Source organism: Phyllopteryx taeniolatus, chromosome 8 (assembly GCF_024500385.1).
Source record: "Phyllopteryx taeniolatus isolate TA_2022b chromosome 8, UOR_Ptae_1.2, whole genome shotgun sequence".
In the NCBI taxonomy this organism is placed as follows: Eukaryota; Metazoa; Chordata; class Actinopteri; order Syngnathiformes; family Syngnathidae; genus Phyllopteryx; species Phyllopteryx taeniolatus.
In genome coordinates this window covers 18,272,715-18,295,415 of record NC_084509.1, presented here as the reverse complement: position 1 = coordinate 18,295,415, position 22,701 = coordinate 18,272,715, and the positions used below count along the sequence as shown (strand labels likewise).

The 22,701-nt window shown below is 40.5% G+C and overlaps 1 protein-coding gene across 2 annotated transcripts in view; it reads left to right on the top strand.

Annotated features, from left to right (window-relative positions):
* The window catches only part of dpf1 (double PHD fingers 1), a 47,192-nt gene that overhangs the window by 19,937 nt on the left and 4,554 nt on the right, over positions 1 to 22,701 (top strand). For both annotated transcript variants that reach the window (XM_061781219.1, XM_061781217.1), the window contains exons 9-11: positions 17,166 to 17,285; positions 21,120 to 21,232; positions 22,211 to 22,292. In XM_061781219.1, the coding sequence (XP_061637203.1) occupies positions 17,166 to 17,285; positions 21,120 to 21,232; positions 22,211 to 22,292 (315 nt within the window). The remainder of the gene's footprint in view (positions 1 to 17,165; positions 17,286 to 21,119; positions 21,233 to 22,210; positions 22,293 to 22,701) is intronic.

Here is a 22,701-nt window from a genome sequence, read left to right as displayed (position 1 = left end):
ATTCTGATTCTGATTCTGACAAGGCTAAAAATAAATTAGCTTTTGGATTCAATTATACTGTGCACACGGCGACGCAGTTAATGTCTTTTGCGGAGCGAATTATGACATTAAAGCCGAGTAGCATAAAATGCTAAATATCGGCCGATACCGATCAGCCCGACAAATCGGTGTAAAGTCTAATAATATATTTTCATGGGACAAAACTGGCTAGATTTAGACATTTTCACTTCAGGTTGTATTCACTTTCCTTGACAGAGGTTGAGACAGTGTTGCGTTATTTTACGGGTAAAGTATATTTACACTCTTATACATGTGTTGATATGCAAGTGGTTGAACCACAAAGCAGAAAGACATGTCTGCCCTGGAAAGGTGGCCAGTCAGTCTAAGGGTCACACTCTCAAATTCACACCATCACTGAGTGGGAATTGGACCCACATTGTCTACACCGAAGTCAGGCAAATGTGCCACTAATCCATCACGGGCATGTACAAAAATGAAAGACTGAAAAACAAAGCGCTACCAATGAGTAAGCAAAAAGTAAAAAAGAAAAGACTAATCAACAAAGTTCGACTAAAAAGTAGGGAAAATAGCAATCAACAAAGTTCAGACAGGAAGTACAGCAAGGAGCAATACCAGGAAAATGGCAGAACTTACAGGGAGAACTAAGAGCATGAAAAACATCTAACAAGGTGTAATATTCCGTATTGGAGACAGAAGGAATGCAGCACAGTAAATGACAAACACAAAGGAAAGATCTGGCAACTCTTGTATTGGATCTCATTAGATTGTGGAAGTGTAGCTTATCATGTGGCCAGTGAGTACAGCCGTTACCTACGCATGCACAATATGTTGCACTATAAGAATGTTCCCACTGAAAATGAGTTGCATGCCTCTCAGTTAATTGACAGCAGACAATGTTTGATTGGCCTATCTGACTGAACAGACTAGCCCAGTGTGTATGCATGGGTTTGGGCCTGTGTGTGTGCATGAGCAAATCTGTCTGTTTGGGTGTCGAGGTGTGTACGTCTGTGAATTTAAATCGTTTAATATCCCCCATCCTTCCCTGCCAAAGTCAGTAATCACACACACGCACACACACACACACATGCACAAACAGAGGCACATGCACGTGTATACACACGTAAAGTCTTTGAAAATGCAATCTTCTCTGCTGAAATAAATAAAGGAACCTTAGCTGTCTTGATGGCTATACGTGTGTGTGTGTGTGTGTGTGTGTGTGTGTGTGTGTGTGTCTGTGTGTGTGTGTGTGTGTGGTTGGGTGGGTGGGGTCATACAAACATGGAGACTATTCGCTTGTGCATGCATTCATGTCAATGTTGCAGCATTATGGCTCGTGGAGGACCCACACCACACGACATATTAATAGTACTCCCCCATATGTAATAATATTAATATGGCTTCACTGAATGAGAACAGCACTGCATTCATGTTTTATTCAGACTGTCTGCAATATTTTTCATGTAACAATGTATCACAAAACTGTCTTATTTGGGTTTAAGTCTTTGATAATTTGCTCCCCCTTTTCTATTGCCATTTTGTAATAATTATTACATAAAAAATTTTTTTTAGCCATTTATTCTTTTTTTTGTCAAAGTTACCTTTCTCATCCTCCTCTGAGTCCCCTTAACCATATTGCTTGTGTCACTGCATCCGTCACCCAAATGAATCTTTGCCTTCCCCTGGAAAGCCAGCAATATGCTATTTACTCAAATTTATCATTCTAAATTCATTGGTGCTAAATGTTTTTTTTTTTGTGTGGTTTCTCATACCCCAAATACAATAGGGGTAGACGAGAATGAAATGTTATGGAAGGAGGAAAGGAAAGAATGTGCCTGTGTGTTGGCATTGATGTGATGGCGAGAGGGTTGAGAGGAGAAGACAGATGGGAGAATGTGGATGATGAATAAGGACGGGGAGGGGGGAGGGGTTAGGGGGTTAGGGGGTGTGCTCAGTGTCCAACTGAAAATTGGTTTGGTTGGAATCAAGAGGCAGGTAGGCCTATATGTTGATAAGGACAGAAAATGAAACAGTGAACTGGCATAAGACAACTAGAGTGGGACAATATTGATGTAGATAAGGGAATAATGATGCAAAGGGGAGGGGGCTCATTATATACTGTCCTCCACTTCTCAGAATGGAGATTCACAGGCTACTTCATATGGACAGATAGACAGACAGCACACCAGCGCGGAACAGCAGGATCACTCTGAGTGTGTGTTGTCTGGTCATTGGCCTTGAGTTGTGTGCATGTGTTAAAGGAGCAATCGTGGTGTGTGTGTGTCTGTGTGTGTGTGTGTCTGTGTGTGCGTGTGTCTGCACATGTGCGCAGGTGTGTACATCTATGTGTGTTGAATGTAATCGAGCTCTTTCAAGGTCAGAGTTTCTCTGTTTCGACTCAGCATCGTTGTTGTTGTGATTCTTTTCATGCCTCGAAATGGTCTCCTACCAGGGTCTACAGACCTTCGGTTTAAAGAGTCTGATCAGCCGACATCCATACAAAGATAGCTCAAAGATAAGACGGCCACTCTGTATCCATTACACATCTCCTTCTCTTACTCCTCTTTTATTTACGTTCAAGCTTTCGGTCATTTCCTTATTGGCTATCGTTCCATTTCACTTCACAATAAGCAATCATTAAAAAAACATTTAAAAAGCTGTTTTCTGAAAAGTCCAGAGTCCAAACTTTTAATCACTTGTACTTATGTTGTTCAGCTGGCACTTCATCATCAAGCCACCAACTTGCAGTTCAAATTTGCGCACGGCTCCATGCATCTGTCGCATGTAGCAGACACATTGCCAAACACAGACCAGCCAACACCAACTTTGGCAAATGGGAATTCATTCCAGTCATGGTTGAGCGTATTTCCTGGTCAACTAATATAAGTGACAGAAATGCTGTTCATAGCATATTTGCCATGTTATAATGTCTTCATGGACATGTTGAGAACTTTCATGTACACAGATTTTTCCTCGGCTGTTGATTGGTTGATTGTTGCCACTGCTGCTTGGCTCGGGAGAGGAAGGGAAATGGCTGTTGCCTAGCAATGTGGTTGCCATGGATACCGCCAGGGCTCCCACCTAAAGACTAAACTGTTATGTACATTGAAAAAAGAGAGAGAGTCATAGAGAGACGGAGAGAGAGAGAGAGAAATGGAATGAAATAGGAGAGGTGTAATGAGGATGGAAGAGGGGAGTGAGAAACGATGAGATGGACAAAGCCAAATTATAAGGAGGGGAGTTCATTAAAAATAACATCAAGAAAGCAACGCGAGATAGAGAGAGGACTACGCAGACAAAGAGAAGAAGCAGTTTGAGCTGTAGAGACTGAAAGAAAAGCAAAAAATCCCCCCCCCCAAAAAAAACTCTTCATGATTCATCATATAGATTCCCCCAGTGTGTTGGGCTGGTGAAGGAAGGGTAATATTGGAGTCTGCTTCATTTGGTATTCTGTTTCAAGATGCTGTGCTGTGGCTTGCTGGCTGTTTGTTTTGTGGTTCCACACTTGTGTCGGCCATGCTTGGATATGCCACGCTCCCCAACCACACACGCACGCACACACGCATACCAACAGAGAATAATAGCACTCCCCAGAGCACCTTCCAAATCCACCCTCACCCACAACCAATCACTGTCTGTTGGGATCTTGTCTGGGTCTTTACGACGAAATGTCATAAAACTGCAAAAACAAGCCAAGAAATCGGTTTAAAAATTTGTTGCACGTCTGATTGAAAATGATATTGTTCTTTATTAAAAGCTGTTGTTATTTCTAACTGATAAAAAGTCACAGAAATTGTCACTACACCATTTTTTTCTCTAGTTATCATGAGCAGCAATAGCCAGAACAATACAAATAGCAGGGTTCCAAAAGCACCACCACCTTTTCAGGACATTGTTGTTCACAACACCCATTTAGACAACAGTGTCTCAAAATTTCCAAAAGATTACTTTTTTTCTTCCACCTAAATGACAATTTGTCATGTGAAAGGCTGAGTTGCGAGTTTTGTGCACACATTCAAAGCTATTTCACCCTGGAACAAAATAGGATCTATAATTTGTATTCTAACTGTGGGGATAGAAGCCCGGGCTGGCAAAGTGGTTGTTTTCAAGGGACAGCAAGTAAGAGTACACAAAACACATGAACACGAACCCTTTTTCTTTTGTCTGAATTGCAAGGCTGTAGTACATCTTTGCACCCATCTGTGGCTATTTACTAAATGAGCTCATAAATGCAGATTGCAGAATATTATCAATTTGTGCATATCCCTTCAAGTCGGTGTGATTGCAGAGCAGGCATAGATCCAGTTTTATTATGCTACAAACCTGCTTCTGTCCTCCTTATTTTGCAATGTCATCTCTGCATGCACTGGTGTTCGAAACGCACACACTCTCTGCATGTACACACACAGTAGTGTACACAATCATGCAATTACACGCGCGCATGCATGCACGCAAACACACACACACTGGCACACACACACGCGCAAGTGCATGCATCCAGAGCCACACATCTTTGGGAGTTACGCAACCTGCTGAGTGCGTGAAAGTATGCGCGCGTGTGTGCGTGTGTGCGCGCACATTGGGGGTTGAGCTATGTTTGATGGCTACAGTGGAGAAGGGACAGAAATGGCCATATTTATTGTACAGGACAGAATTCCAATTTCATTCTTGCAGGTAGGTTACAGCAAAATAAGGGGAAAGTAGAGGGGAAAATGAGCACAAGCAGAGAAGAGAGAACAACAGCAATAATGAGAACATATGAAAGTGCTAAGAGGAAGGGAGAGGATGAGGATGGGGTACATAGGCAGAGGGGAGGAAGAAGGGATGAGGGAGAAAGGCGGTGACTTTTCATCTGTGACTGACGGCTTCCATCCGACTGCATTCTCGTCTGCCAAGAAAAGCTGTAAATGTCTCCTTAAGCATTTTCTCTATTGTGTCTGCAACATTGCACCTGTATGGTATGTGCCTTTCAAAATTAAATAGAAATGACTGTATCTTAATCAGGAATGTGTTCTATGTGTGTGTGTGCGTGTGTGTCTGTGTGTGGCTGGACAGACGAGGAGCACAGGGACCCTCATTCATCACATGATAGAGAGAAAGTGGGGGATGGGGTCGAAACTGGACAGCAAAAGTTATTAAGCATTGGCTCGGTTGTAAATTTGTGTGTGTATGTGGTGTGCGAGTGGTGTGTGTGTGTGTGTGTGTGTGTACTTTACTTTTTGTTACTCCTAAAGGTTCTCCTCATTAAGCAGCGAGGAGACAGGATTGCAGAGTGTGTGCTTTCACACACGGCTGCTCCGATACAACCAGAGCACTTTTTTTCCCCCACCTCCTCTCCTTGCACTCCTCTTTGTACCTCCACCTCATCTTGCACTTCTTTTTCTTCCATTCTCCCCATTCTGCTTTGCCCTTTGTGTCATCCGTCACTGAAAATCTCCTTTGTGGTGTTCGTATCGTCTTCTCCACGTTTCATTGTTCCCCTCACCGGTAATTATTTGTCTCTGTTTTGGCAAATATATTTGCGGAGAATAGATACGATCTCATATATGTGCTTGACTTTCTTGTTTAAACGTATCATTTCATTAGCTATGTTTGTAGTTCTTGGTGTGGCTAATAAGCCCACTGACCACAACATCATGTACCGTTGCACAATTTTGCACAATTCTATACAACAGTTAATCTACCTTTACAATGAAGAAGATAATGATGATCAGTTTTGATTGACGGAGAGGTATTCATTTAAAGCGACTATATGACCACTTGCACAGCGTTATGAAATCCAATACAAGAACTGTTCCTGTATTCTGCCTTAAAATATATAAATTGCTCAATTTAAAATTGAACCTCTCAGAATGTAGAGCTATTCATTCAAGAAAATCTATATTATTATGGTTTGTTGTGGTATAGAACTGTACTGGGTCATGATGACAGCAGTTTCTATTATTTAATAATGTTTTGGTTGCTTTAATTTGTTACATGATTGGTAGGAATAGCTCTCCCCTCACTGTGATGCAGGATGTAGCTCTCCTCTTACCCAAAGTCAGTGGGGAGAGGCACAAGCTCACCCGTGAGCCTGAACAGGATATTTTCTGCTGTGTTTTACTGGGAAAAAAATTAATTGACCAAAAAAACAGTGGACCATTTTTTCATTCTCAGCAAATAAATGGTCTAAATGACAACCTGAAATTTTGAAGTTATGTTGTCAGTTTTTTATTCAACAAACAAAACAAATAAACTAATTATTTTACTCAAATATATACCTACCTTTTACATACCAAAACCGGAGGAACTGATCATTTTGCACTGGTCTCTACATTTTTTACAGAGCCGTACTGTATATATGTAAACATCAATAGTGAGAGTAAATTAACTGCTTTGAGAAATGATGGGATGGTATCATTTCATTTTGAGCAACCGGTGTAACTTACAGTTGCAAGAAAAAAAAGTATGTGAACCCTCTCTTTGGAATTACCTCAACTTCTGTTTCAATTGGTCATAAAATATAGGTCGCAACCATAAGCTAGCACAGTTTGCTTAGACTAATACACCACAAACAATTCCATGTTTTCATGTTTTTATTGGACATGCCATGGCAACATTCAAAGTGCAGAATGTGAACCCCGAGGCTAATGACTTCTCCAAGTGCTAATCGGACTCAGGAGTCCGCCAACCTTGGGTCCAATCAATGCGACAAGATTGGGCGTGTTGGTTAAAGCTGCCCTCGCCCTATTCAAGAAATACACCAGTTTTTTTTAGATTTCTATTGTCAAGAAGCATTGCCTGATGTGAACCATGCCTCACACAAAAGAACTCTCAGAAACCCTGAGAAATTGCAATTGTTAACTTACATGAAGCGGGAAAAGGGTCACAAAAGTATCTCTAAAAGCTTTGATGTTCATCACTCCATTGTTAGACAGATTGTCTATGAGAGGAAGAAGTTCAGCACTGTTGCTACTCTCCCTAGGAGTGGCTGTCCTGTAAAGATGCCTGCAAGAGCACAGTGCCGAATGCTCAATGAGGCAAAGAAAAAAAAATCCTTGAACGTCGACTAAAAGACTTACATAAATATCTTTGTTTACAAATCTACAATAAGTAAAACCTTCAAGAAGAAAGGACGTATTTGGAAGACCCCACGGAGGTAGCCACTGCCGCCAAAAGACCATTGCTACAGGTCTGAAGTTGGCAAAAGAACAACTGGAGTTTTTGTAGCCCTACTGGCAAACACATGAAACCAGAATGGAGTTGTTTGGAAAGAACACCCATTGCTATGTTTGGGGGGGGGGGAAAGGTCACCACGCCAAGATCAAAACTTTATCCCAATTAGGAAGTCTGGTGGGGGGAAAGTTGATGCAGTGGGTGATGCAACGGGCCAACGACAAATAGATAAAGATCAGATCACAGTTTATGACCAATTAATGTGGAAAATCCAGGTCATTCCAAAAGATTCATATATTTCTTGCAACTGTGTTGTGATGAGGGAGTATGCAGAGCAGACATAAATAAATGTTTCTCTTATTAAATGCCTAATTTTGTTTTAAATTGTTGTGATGACGTCTAGTTGCCTTAGTATAGCACTTAGATACTTAGATGGTCTCGATGACTGGCATTGCTTGGAGATAACACCAGAAAATATGGTACATCTTCGGTGATGCTGTTACGCATGAGCAGCACAGGTGTGAATGTGACATTGCAGACTCAGACCTTATTCAGACGTGATGCGAGACCACTCAAATGCAGCTCTCCATCTATGTCACGATCCAAATTATACACCCAGAAAAGCTATGTGCAACATCGGCTCACTTGTGTCACGTTACTCAAATGCATTACATTTTTTGGGTGAGGTGCTCATGGAGGGTCATCTTGACCTATCACACAATAACACAGCATATAGACAGTGTTTACGCTAAAAGGGATAACATTAGGTCCGTCAAATTACAGCATATAGACAGTGTTTACTCTAAAAGGGATAACATTAGGCGGCACGGCGGCCGACTGGTTAGAGCGTCAGCCTCACAGTTCTAAGGAGCCGGGTTCAAATCCGGCCCCGCCTGTGTGGAGTTTGCATGTTCTCCCCGTACCTGCGTGGGTTTTCTCCAGGCACTCCGGTTTCCTCCCACACCCCAAAAACATGCATTAATTGGAGACAGAGTCAAATTGGCTGAATCATTTCTAAACTACTCACTTTACATTCATGTGTTACTCTTTGCAGAAATAAAATCAAAACAAGCCTACCCAATTTTACTCAACATAGTTTTCTTTCACTCCCTATAGTGGTGTTTTTTTTTCTTTAGCGCAAGCAATCTTTTAAGACTGACTTGCAATTAAGTCAATATTGAATTAATCATAGGATAGATTTTTTTTATGCCATCAAATTACATCCACTTAATGTAGCATTTCATTCAATATATTTAATATAGAGTGGAATATATACAATGGATGAACATGATGTTTTCTTAGTACCCTAATTCCATCTAAACAAATCATGTAAATTCAAAATGTCTTCCTTATTTTAGTATAAGTCAAACATTAGTCAACAAATCTGACATTTTAATTGCTCTATGACATTTTTTTAAATATAAAACAGATACTGTACAAACATACTGTGGTACATAATATACACATAGTACCCTACTGTTCATGACATTAAGTTTGAAAAAAAGAATGAATAAGTGTATTATCATACATGGCAATTGGGCCATGTAGAGGAAAAAAGAAATAAGCCAATGGGGTCAGAGAGCAACAAAAAGAGAAGAATGGGGTGAGGCATTGTAGGTGTTGGGGGAAAGGAGGAGGGGGAGAATTAAGGAAGGGGTGGGTGGTATTTGTGGATTCATCGCTTGCTGGATAATTCCCAGGAGGATGTCTCTCCAACACTTGAAAGCTGTGAAGTGTGTGGTTCTGCTCATACCCCTCCTGGTAATTGGAAGAAGGGAGGGGGGAATAGGTGGAGACGGAGGAGGGAGAGGAGGGTCAGCTAGAGAAGGGGAGATATGGGGGTACAACAAATGGAAAGGCAGGGAAGATGGAGACAAAAAAGGCCTAGTGGAGCACTGAATGTGTGGCGCTAAGGAGGAAGTGCTGAAATGGATATTGTTTTACATTTGTTTTGCCTCATGTTTTTGCTCATTCCCATTTACAATTCTCTTCTCTATCACTCTTCATCCTTCGTATGGCCAGCAGAGGCATGTCAGCGGTTTCAGGCTGGTTCTGAAACAAGGCCACAGGCTTTTAATCATTGACAGAATTTTTTTTCCCTCCGCTCTATGCCAGCAGACAGCCTTGACTTACTCAAATACACCAAGACCTGCTGATTCACGCCCTGCGGTCTTCAGACACGTTTGCAGGCCGGAATACAAAAAAAGCGAGGAAAGATACACACAGATGCACATATATTACTGTTGCGCGGAGACAGTTGAAATGTAGCCGGAATGTGTTTCAGTTGTATGTCTTCATGTGTCTGTCTAGCGTATCCCATCAGGGATTGTGAGGCCCAATCAGTGGAAACAAACATAGCAGAGTTAAAAGCGATAGATTTTAAAAGAAAAAAAACCTGTTTGCTTTAGCTCTAGGCATGCACAACAAAGCTTTATAAATGCACAGAAAAAAAGTGTTGATTTTCCTCGACATGAAAATACTAGGCGGCACAGTGGACATATTGACAGAAATAAAAACGGAATTGTTGAAATTTTGGAAGATTTATTAAAAAAGAAAAACTGAAATATCACACAGCCATAAGTATTCAGACCGTTTGCTCAGTATTTAGTAGATGCACCCTTTTGTGCTAATACAGCCATGAGTCTTTTTCGGAATAATGCAACAGTTTTTTCCACACCTGGATTTGGGGATCATCTGCCATTCCTCCTAGCAGATCCTCTCCAATTGTTTCAAGTCCTCTCCAATTCTGTCAGGTCCTCTCCAATTCTGTCTTTCCAGAGATGCTCAATTGGGTTTAAGTCAGGGCTCTGGCTGGGCCATTCAAAAACCGTCACGGAGTTGTTCTGAAGCCACTCCTTCGGTGTTTTAGCTGTGTGCTTAGGGTCATTGTCTTTTTGGAGGTGAACCTTCGGCCCAGTCTGAGGTTCTGAGCACTCTGGAGAAGGTTTTCGTCCAGGATATCCCTGTACTTGGCCGCATTTATCTTTTCTTCGATTGCAACCAGTCTCCCTGTCCCTGCAGCTGAAAACCACCCACCACCATGCTTCACTGTTGGAACTGTATTGGACAGGTGATGAGCAGTGCCTGGTTTTCTCCACCCATGCCACTTAGAATTAAGGTCAACAATTTCTATCTTGGTCTCATCAGACCAGAGAATCTTATTTCTCAACATCTTGGTGTCCTTCAGAGTTTTTTTTTTTAGCAAACTCCATGCGGGCTTTCATGTGTCTTGCACTGAGGAGTGGCTTCCGTCGGGCCACTCTGCCATCAAGCTCTGACTGGTGGAGGGCTGCAGTGATGATTGACTTTCTAGAACTTTCTCCCATCTCCCGACTGCATCTCTGGAGCTCAGCCACAGTGATCTTTGGGTTCTTGTTTACCTCTCTCACCAAGGTTCTTCTCTCCCAATTGCTCAGTTTGGCCAGACGGCCAGCTCTTGGAAGGGTTCTGGTCGTCCCAAACGGCTTCCATTTCAGGATTATGGAGGTCTCTGTGCTCTTAGGAACCTTAAGTGCAGCATAATTTTTTGTTGTCTAACCTTGGCCAGATCTGTGCCTTGCCACAATTCTGCCTCTGAGCTCTCTGAGGCAGTTCCTTTTACCTCATGATGCTCATTTGCTCTGACATGCACTGTGAGCTGTAAGGTCTTATATAGACAGGTGTGTGGCTTTTCTAATCAAGTCCAATCAGTATAATCAAACACAGCTGGACTCCAATGAAGGTGTAGAACCATCTCAAGGATGATCAGAAGAAATGGACAGGACCTGAGTTAAATATATGAGTGTCACAGCAAAGGGTCTGAATACTTATGGCTGTGTGATATTTCAGTTTTTCTTTATTCATAAATCAGCAAAAATTTCAACAATTAAGTTGTTTTCTGTCAATATGGGTGCTGTGTGTAGATTAATGAGGAAAAAACTTAAATTATTTTAACAAATGCCTGCAATATAACAACGAGTGAAAATTTTAAGGGGGTCTGAAAACTTTCCGTACCCACTGTATATAGGTAAAACCCTACTGCATCCTGGTGGTTTGCACATCTGCCTCACAGTTCTAAGGACCCGGGCTCAAATCCGGCCTCGCCTGTGTGGAGTTTGTATGTTCTCCCCGTGCCTGCGTGGGTTTTCTCCAGCTACTCCCGTTTGCTCCCACATCTCAAAAACATGCATGGTAGGTTGATTGAAGACTCTAAATTTCCCGTAGGTGTGAATGTGAGTGCGAATGGTTGCTTGTTTATATGTGCTCTGCGTAGGGCTGGCAACCAGTTCAGGGTGTACCCCGCCTCTCGCCCAAAGTCAGCTGGGATAGGCTCCAGCATGCCCGCAACTCAGGTGAGGATAAGCGGTATGGAAATGAAATACGGTAGGTAAAAGCCATTCAACAGGCTTTACACACAATTAAACTTATTCAAAAATGTTTAAATGTATGAAAACACTTTTTTAAATGTAAATTCCTTAGCGCCTGTTCTGTGATTGCATGGCGACCGGTCCAGGGTGTAGTCTGCTTTTTGCATGCATTGTAACATTTTGGCTCTTATGTAGCTAAAATAAGGTAACCAAAATACTAGAAACAGCTCTCTGTATGATAGTACCACTGCATACAAACTACAAACACAATAATAAACATGCTCTACTGTAAAATCTGAACTAAATTGCAACAGGAACTTGTCCCAGTGTCCTTCTAGTTAGGCAGTTTTAACAGCAGCAGCAAAGGATTTGACACATTTACTACTGCAAGTATTAAAACACAGTGGAAGCTTGTCAAATTAGATATAGCCAAGTGACATAAATTATAGCAAAATGCACCCCTTGCCATGAATTTTAGTATCTCTGGCAATTAAGTGCAGTACTTGTATATACTATTTTGTATTGTAGTATGAAATGTTAGATTTTGTTTGTACTAAATTATCAAAATTGACACGCCGTGTCTGAGTATTGTTTTGCAAATATGACGCAAGTAAATATTCGTCATTACTGCAATTTCCACTTGTAACTTAATGGGTTGTCAATACTGCTGTACTAAAGATGATGACAGCGATAATATTACACTAACTCATATATGAAGTGATGATATGAAAAATCATATTTTTAATCAACTAAAACACAAACCAGGTCCTCATGTATCTTCTTCCATCACAGGTTTGATGAAATGCAGGTAATATTTCCCATAATGAAAAGCTGATGCAACCAAGCTCTCATAATGTTATCTCCGGCAAAAAGATTATTAAAATTTTGTCTATCTGTCTTATGAATTTAAGGTAACAGTGAGAAGCCATGGCCACAAAAACGCTACAAATCCGCCTTTAATATTTTCCTTATACTAAGGCTGTGGTGATTTAAATTTGTGTACATTGTGGTAACAGGCATATTCTAAGTATAAGTGTATTTTATTGTATGTAATACTGTTTTGATCAGACCCTTGTGTTGTTTAACAGTGCACAGTATAGCAGTCATTTTTTATAGTTACGACTAGCGCTTGCTTGTTTAGTTTTAGTGTGTGTACAGTGCAACCTTGTTAAATTCTTCAGCAGTATTTATATGGTCATTTCATGTTCTTTGTCTCTCTCTTGGACTCTCGTTCTGATCAGAGACTAGTTTAAATTATTGTACTCCTCCAAGGATTAAAGCTAGACCCTGTGAGGCACAATACCAAATCTATCCCCCTCTTGCTTCTCCTTCCCTTCTCACCCTCTTTTCAATCACATTATCACCCTCTCCTCACCCCTATCCCCTTTCGGCCAAACAAAATTCCTCCCTGGAATAGAGGGATTAATGACCCCTTGCCCATACACACACACACACACACACACACACACGCGCGCACGCACACACATTCACATGCTATTGTCTATCTGCGTGTCTCTGGGTTTGGCTTTCGCTTTTCTTCATGACAAATGGTTTCTTTTTTGTTTGTGTGTGTGTGTCTGTGTGCATTCCTAAATATAATCCGCTGATAGATTAAAAAGGGCCATCCATTGAGTCTTTTCACATATGCACAAGAAGACACATGCAAAAACAGTCTGCAGAGGTCATGTGATTGCTTCCATTAATGGTATAAAGCGTACAACAGCAAAACAGTAGTCAAGACTCTATGTATGTAATTAGATGTGGACATGGCGGGTGGACTGCTTTGCAGTGGAGCTTGTGAGTTTGTCACACCAAGTGTTCTGTGCCCTCTTGTGGTTGGAGGACATGACTTGGTGTTGGGTGCATGCCAGACGAATAAGACAGGCAGTGGGTGAGAACGCACAACACTTGGTAAAATGAGGGGAAATAAAATAAAAACTCAAAAGAACCTGCATACATTCAATGAGAGGAAGGCATGACCTGCAGTGATGGAATATGATTTTATTAAAGTGGCCAGCGCAGTCGCCTTTCTGTGTGGAGTTTGCATGTTCTCCCTGTACTTGCGTAGGTTTACGGTTTCATCCCACATTCCTAAAAATATTCAGCATGTTAGGTTAATTGAAGAATCTAAATTACCCATAGGTGTGAATGTGTGTGTGAACCATTGTTTGTCTGTATGTGCCTTGTGATTGACTGGCGACCAGGGCAGGGTGTACCCCACCTCTCACCCACAGACACTAGGATATCCTCCAGCTCACTCACGACCCTGCTCCAGTTAAGAAGTAGAACATGGATGTATGGTATTAACCTCTAAACCGGTTGTGTCAAACTGGTGGCCCGGGGGCCAGATCCGGCCCGCCACATTATTTTATGTGGCCCTCGAAAGCAAATCCTTAGCGTCGTTTTTTGCAAATGTATCAAAATTGCAAATTGTCTTCACTTGAAATAACTTTTAGATATTACAAGCATTTTTTGTTGCGAATCCACCCTTTTAAAAGAAATGTAATAATCATTGTTTTTAGAGGCTTCTGGTTTCAAAACAGTTATCCAACCATCCGTCAATCAGGAGTACATTTCTCACTGTTTTCCTTGTGACAACAGTACGTGCTAATTCCAGGTCTTTTTGAAGCTCTCCACAAGTGGTCCTTGGCTCTTGGACAACTCCTGATTGTTATTTGCACTTCTCTGTCACAAATCTTGCGAGGAGCACCTGATCAAGGCAAATTTATGGTGGTATGATTGGCCACTTACGTATTATGGTCCCAACCGTGCTCACTGGAACGTTCAGAAGCTTAGCTATGCGCCTGTAACCAATGCCATCGTTATGTTTTGCAACAATTACTTTCCGATGGTCTTGAGACAGCTCTTTGCTCTTACCCATCATGAGATGTGTCTTGACTCACACCTTGGCAATGAGACCTTTTTGTTAGGCCATCAATTAGGGCTGAACCAGATGACATTCATTTGCACTGACAATGGGCTGGATTGCTGTTTGATTAGTGATAGATTTTAGGTGTTGTCTTGGCTTTCCATACCTTTTTGCCCCTCCCTTTCTTTTTTTCCCCTGTGTCATTTCAAATTTTTACACACAACTTAATTTTTGAGCTGTTGTTTTCTACTTTCTTTGTATGTATGGATTACTTGGGTTGTTCCCAACATCTGGTGAAATTTTCAGGTCAATAGCACCTTTGGAAGTATATTTAAGGAGAAAAATGGTGCCATGTTAAAATACTTATTTCAGCCGCTGTATATGTGTATATGAGATGATAATTCATTTATATGGGTTCACAGTCATAATGGCCCTCTGATGGAAGTAATAATTACGATGTAGCCCCTGACAAAAATAAGTTTGATACCCCTGCTAAACTCTAAGGAATGAACTTCTAGTTTGTCTTCTCTTAACATATCTTGTTGGGACTGAGCCCTATTTTGGAATAAGTGTTGTTAAAAAAAAAAGCACCAAAAACACCAAAGAAAAAGCAAGAAATGTTTGTATGCTTATGATTTCTTATGATTTGAAGTGTGCTGTTATGAGTGACGTTAGACACATTTTTTTCCTCAATCTAATTTTCCAAATTGTATGGGCTGGGTGGCTTTTATCTCTAGATGTAGGCACTGGATTATATTATTATTATTATCCATCCAGCCATCCATCCATTTTCTTTACCGCTCATCCTCACTCGGGTCACGGGCTGCTGGAGCCTATCCCAGCTATCTTCGGGCAGGAGGCGGAGTACACCGTAAACCGGTCGTCAGCCAATCGCAGAGCACATAGAAACAAACAACCATTACACTCACATTCACACCTACGGGCAATTTAGAGTTTCCATTTAACCTACCATGCATGTTTTTGGGATGTGGGAGGAAGCCAGAGTGCCCGGAGGAAACACACCCAGGCACGGGGAGAACATGCAAACTCCACACAGGCGGGGCTGGGATTTAGACCCTGGTCCCCAGAACTGTGAGGCAAATGTGCTAACCACTGTGCCGGCATATTATTATTATTATTTCAGCCTTAATAGGTAAATACATTCATGGCTGCTCAGTGCTCATATTCATGATTTTTTTTTTTTTAATCTGAAGCACATCTATTATTTTGTCAGTTTTTAGTTATAGCGAGGGCTGTGCACGAATCGGTGGTGACTCGAACTGGGATTCGAGTGGGCGTGGAAAAACGATCATCGGATCAGAATTTTTGGACTCAAATCAGAACAAATCTTCAATCAAATCAAGAATAGCATACAACATTTTTCTGACAAGAGCTGCAACTGCTGCCACATTGCATTTACCTAAAACATTTTAAAAAATTAATGATTCTTAGCCTATGTTTATGACCGATGGCATTTTGACTTACTGCGCAGTTTCTGCGCATGTGTGCAGTTGTAGTTAATTCTTGCAGTTAAGGTGATCATGGATAACGGATGCAAATAGCCATAGCCCTCCACCGAGACTTCTGCATAAGGAGGCGTCCGATAGTCAAGCCCGAGGAACTGTACGGATATTCATAGCAGCACCACAGCCGAAGCCGGAAAGGAGGCAACTGCAGCAGAATGAATCAGAGAAAGTTGATCTGCGCAAGCTAAGAAGCTAGCTAGAGAGGAGGCAGCTGGTCCCAGACAGCAAGAATTTATGTCTGGTTCAAACTTTGATCATGGTATGGTGAGGGATCCTGGTTAAAGTAAGCCAATTTAAACTAAAAAGAAAAACTTTTCCAGAGGCAGAAGCGGCAGTCCAAACGTGTCAGCGTAGCTACTCTCTTTCTGCTTCAATTAATAGTTTTCAAATAATCAAATTAGATTTTTCATTTGTTTGACTATATGATATGTCTTTATTTCGGAATAGTACAAGGATTCAACTCAGATTTGGAAGTTATTCATGACTGTCAACACAAATTACAACTCTGGATTTAGAGGGCGAGTCTGAGCCACAGTTATAATGCATTTCATCTATTTATACCACTTATCGGGTTCAGGATTGTGTGGAGCTGGAGCCTATCCCAGCTGATTTTGGGCAAAAGGCAGAAAACACCCTGGACTGGTCACCAGTCAATCCTCTTGACTTGTGACTCTTCAGTGACTCTTCAGTAAATATTGTGGAACAGTGTCATTTGAGACACTGTTCACTGACACTCCTCCTCGCCCTCTCTCTCGCCCTCTCTCTCGCCCTCTCTCTCTCTCTCTCTCTCTCTCTCTCTCTCTCTCTCTCTCTCTCTCTCTCTCTCTCTCTCTCTCTCTCTCTCTCTCTCTCTCTCATTCACGCACACACACATTGCGGCCCTGTGCCAATGTCCCTCCGAGCACATCTATAGGCTGAACCAAACATTTGGTGAACCAGGTGCGGTCCTTGCAAAAGCAAAAAGATAGAATAGTAAAAAGAAATATCTCCTGCTGAGAAGTTTCTTTCATATCTCACTGGTATATGTTTTAACTTTGACATTTTGTTGTCAGAAGACGACATGTTTTTTCCAGTCATTCTGTTTTGTAATGACTTTTCTCTTCGCAAATATGTTGTGCTGTCAAGAAGCTGACACCACGAGCTTGCTTGCTCAATATTAAAGCACACTGAGTTTTCCTTTTAGAATACTCCTCTTCCACTGTGCAGCGACCTGCTTCCTAATCCGCCGTCTCTTCTTTCCCCTTCCAACAGCCAAGAAAGCAGCGGATGGCTCGGTAATCGCCAATGGATACTGCGACTTTTGCCTTGGTGGCTCAAAGAAGACTGGCTGTCCTGAGGACCTTATTTCCTGTGCGGACTGTGGACGCTCAGGTAGGGCAAAGATGAAGGGGATGTTTGGAAGGACCAAGGTGGTCCTCTGTTGATGCACAGTGACTTGCCCCCCTTTGCTCATCGAAACGTCATATAGTCTTTATTATAGACTACATGCAAATAAAACAAAAACAAGTCTCAATATTTAAAGATGGACCATACCAATGTTTTTAGCCCATCTTCAACCAATCATGTACGGCAAAATGTTGGAGAGTTTAAAATGTCACCCTCCACGCCCAAATGGCTCTCATTGTATGTTTTTCACCACAGTATAAAAACAAACATGAAGAGATTTTTTTTTAAGTGCCAGTCTCTTCTCAACAAATTACAGTGGGTACGGAAAGTTTTCAGACCCACTTAAATTTTTCACTCTTTGTTATATTGCAGCCATTTGTTAAAATCATTTAAGTTCATGTTTTTCCTCATTAATGTATACACAGCACTCCATATTGATTACAAAAAAATGTATTGTTGAATTCTTTGCTTATTTATTAAAAAATAAAAATTGAAATATCACACAGTAGTAGCAGTAAGTATTCAGACCCTTTGCTGTGACACTCATATTTAACTCGGGTGCTGTTAATTTCTTCTGATCATCCTTAAGATGGTTCTACACGTTCATTGGAGTCCAGCTGTGTTTGATTATAATGATTGGACTTGATTAGGAAAGCCACACCCCTGTCTATATAAGACCTTACACCTCACAGTGCATGTCAGAGCAAATGAGCATCATGAGGTAAAAGGAACTGCCTGAAGAGCTCAGAGGCAGAATTGTGGCAAGGCACAGATCTGGCCAAGGTTACAAAAAAATTTCTGCTCCACATAAGGTTCCTAAGATCACAGTGGCCTCCATAATCCTGAAATGGAAGACGTTTGGGATGATCAGAACCCTTCCTAGAGCTGGCCATCCGGCCAAACTGAGCAATTGGGGGAGAAGAGCCTTGGTGAGAGAGGTAAAGAAGAACCCAAAGATCACTGTGGCTGAGCTCCAGAGATGCAGTCGGGAGATGGGAGAAAGTTCCAGAAAGTCAACCATCACTGCAGCCCTCCACCAGTCGGGGCTTTATGGCAGACTGGCCCAATGGAACCCTCTCCTCAGTGCAAGACACATGAAAGCCCACATGAAACACCTGAAGTACTCCAAGATGGGGAGAAATAAGATTCTCTGGTCTGATGAGACCAAGGTATAAATTGTTCGCCTTAATTCTAAGTGGCATGTGTGGAGAAAACCAGACACTGCTCATCACCGGCCTAATACAGTCCCAACAGTGAAGCATGGTGGTGGCAGCATCATGCTGTTTTTCTTTCAGCTGCAGGGACAGGGAGACTGTTTGCAATCAAAGAAAAGATTAATGCGGCCAAGTACAGGGATATCCTGGACGAAAACCTTCTCCAGAGTGCTCAGAACCTGAGACTGGGACGAAGGTTGACCTTCAAAAAATACAATGACCCTAAGCACACAGCTAAAATACCAAAGGAGTGGCTTCAGAACAACTCCGTGACTGTTTTTGAATGGCCCAGACAGAGCCCTGACTTAAACCCAATTGAGCATCTCTGGAAAGACCTGAGAATGGCTGCCCACCAACATTCACCATCCAACTAGAGAGTATCTGCAAGGAGGAATGGCAGAGGATCCCCAAATCCAGGTGTGAAGAACTTGTGGCATCATTTCCAAAAAGACTCATGGCTGTATTCGCTCAAAAGGGTGCTTCTACTATATACCTAGCAAAGGGTCTGAATACTTACGGCTCTGTGATATTTCAGTTTTTCTTTTTTAATAAATCTGCAAAAATTTCAACAATTCGTTTTTTCTGTCAATAGGGGGTGCTGTGTGTTCATTAATGTGGAAAATAATGAACTTAAATGGTTTTAGCAAATGGCTGCAATATAAAAAAAGAGTGAAAAATTTAAGGGTGTCTGAATACTTTCCGTACCCACTGTACATCCATTGAGAGCATGGCGTTCTAGTTTAGAAACATACATATAAGTAACACTATATTGAATAATTACAGTATAGAGTAAAACTAAGTAGCATTAACTCACCATAAATAACAATTGTGATGATTTGACTATATTTAACTTGCCACATCACTTGCTGATGACATGTTAAGCTGATTTAAAATGTTCCCATTGTATTAGCATTTCCCAGTGACATAATTTAGGGATTTGATGTAAATGTAGTTGAGCAATAGGCCCAACTCAAAAGTATACATAAAAAAAAAAAACCTGTCTGTTAAGATGTAAGACCTTAACAATATATCAATGCTGTATGCATCTGACAATGAGATGATAAATCTAAATCACCAAGGTGACTTGGAAGCCGACACGGAGATTTTTAGAGATAGAAGTTGATTGATCTCTATTTCACCAATTTTTTTATCGTCATAAAACATAATCTGATTTTCCTGAGGCTAATGTGTTAGTGGACATGAATAAATTGGTGAAATTGAAAAAGTCAACTCTGTCCGGAAGTTATGCATTTTTATTCTGTGTATTGTCCAATATCAAGTCGTTTTCAATAGGACCACATTCCATTTATTAATGATTCATTGCTTAGTAATATGAACAAAATATGACAAACAGTACTTTTTACCATCTTTATTGTACTGATGAGTAAAAAATGTTTGTTTTGTTGGTTTCTTTGGAACACATGTTCTTATCGATTAAACATAGCATTGAGCTACGATCAAAAGAAATGAAACTAAGAAGATCCTACGCATCTCATTAATATGATGACACATGCTCAGAATGAAAACATAATATTCCTGTCCAAATTCTAAATAGTTCACTGATTACAATGTTTGTTTTTGTTTTTGTTTTTTTTACAATAAAGTTAACCATATTTTTGGGTTCACCTTATTGTCTGGAAACAGAAATAAATGTTTGCAATCATGTTGTAAGCTGCATGCATTTTCCATTAACCATTGTTCTTTTTCTGATTGAATGATTTTCTAACGTAAATTTAGGCTGTGCATTCTAATCAAGTATGATGTTGTCTCTACTACATGTACCATTTCGTCTATTTATTATCTTATCAGTCCATTTGTTTCTTGAGTTGTGAATTTTAAAAACATTGTAAATTCTTGAAGTATTTATAAATGCACAGATTGCATCTGACAGATTTGCTGTATTTTTTTTATTTTATGTACAGTATATCTATGTATATATTACCCATTCAATGTTTCTTTTTATCTAAAAATAAAAAATAAAACCAAAAAGATGTACGTGATTTGTAATGTACAGGCTAAAGCATGCAAAACACTGGTATGGTCCTTTTCTTCAAACCAGAATATTGCAGGAAATATGGATGAACTAGTTTTTGTTGTTGTTGTTGTTTTTTGTTAATTGAAATCCTTACAGTACGTCAACTAATATGAAAGTAAATACAGTAAGATGGAAAAGTGTTGAATGAAAAAGATAGCATTTGGACAGCAATGCCTGTCTCTAGTAACTGAAAGAATGGCTTAAGTGTGGTAATGTTTTGACTTTATTACCAAATACCCTGATCATTATTCACAAAATACTTTTTCCATAAAATTTCATATTATATAATCAGTTTAAAACAATGCAAAAAGGATGCTATTAGAAAATAATTTCCATTATCTAATGAAATAAGATGTTCACGTCAAGTACACTGTTGAGCATCTCTTAAATCGGAATAAATCACTTCCAAGAAGTAATCCAATTAATGGATAGAGGGCTGGCAACACTCAAAGTACACAGTAGTGGTGAAAATTATGTGGGCATGTGCGTGCTGGTGTGTGTGTGCGTGTCTGTCTGTCTGCCTCTGTGTGCGTGTGTGCGCGCGTGTGTATGTGCATGTGGCGAACCCAGGCCACCCGTCCTGTCTGCAGTTCACAGTGAACATGACAGCTGCAGTGAGGACTTATCGCTGGCAGTGCATCGAGTGCAAGTCCTGCAGCCTGTGTGGCACCTCTGAGAATGATGTAAGATTTCACTCAATCAGAAATTTGTGGAAAATGTTTTTAATTTTTTTTAAATGCAAGCGTTTTGCAGTTTTGTAATTTGTTCAGAATGAAACATTTGCCTAGCAACTGGAATGCCACTGCACCTGCTCTGTGCACATGTGCAAACAGAAAGGCCTGCTGTTGTGTGGTCCTGCTGGACATATTATTTTATGATTGCAGAAGAAAATCAACAAAGCTTTCTGGTATAGTAATTACTTAATGTATTCTGTACAGCATTGTACTAAACATTGCAGGCCATTTCAGTGTATAGTTCATTGTCCTCATGAACACGTTTGACTGCAAGCACACACACACACACACACACACACACACACACACACACACACACATATAGAGTCATCATTAGGGGGTGCAATGCCACATCCCAGCTCTAGGGCCAGTGGTCTCATCCTCAGTAATACACAAAATTCAGGTTTATATGGTTTATGGGGACATGTGCTGAAACTTTGGATTTTAGCTTTCTCCACCCCTAGAAACACTTCTGCATTGTCTGCATTGAGGACTCTGGCTGTGTCCTCATAATTCAAAATGTTCTCATTTTGTGGCATGTATGCATACGACATGTCCACAAAAACAAACATGCACACACACACAAACAGACACACACAGGTTTTTCATGTCAGATATTGCTGGCATTAATATTTGTCAGCACAAAAGCTGCGACAATCTGAGCTGATAATGTTAATAATAATAACTTCATTTTTGTAAAAGTGTACATTCATGATTAACAAAAAGATTATGTTTCTGATTAGTAGAATAAACGTATATTTATTAACTTTTTCAAAAGTCCATGTTTAACTTGAAATTCCAGAATTGATGTATGTTAAAACCATGCACTGCATTCTTATATACAGGTATTTCCATTCAAGGAAATTCAACTTAATAAATGAGTCTCTAAATTATCAGTTAAATTGAGCATTTATTTTTCTGTTCCAGGATCAGCTGTTGTTTTGTGATGATTGTGACAGAGGCTACCACATGTACTGTCTGAGCCCTCCTATGTCTGAACCTCCAGAAGGTATGTATTACCTTTACTAACCAAACCTACTTCATACCAGCCTACTACGCGTTGGATGTATTCTTTTTTTACTATTCCAATTTCAAGTGACACTAATATAAATCAACAACAAAAATCATTCATGATTTATTAACAAACTTTACAGCTGAAATTAGATGTTGACTATCTAGCAAACGCAACAACATAGTTCAACTGAATTGCTCAGATTCTTTTGACAGTTAATGTCACATGTTTGTCCACCAAAGGTTTCCAGGCAGAGTTAGCAGGAGTCAATCATAACTGCCCTGTAGGCCAATGAAGAAAAGGCATATGGGCTCAGATGTTTCTAATATCTTTGCCTCCCCAACGTTATATTATAAGCTAATAAAATACCAGAAATACCTGTATTTGTGATACAGTACATTTCTAA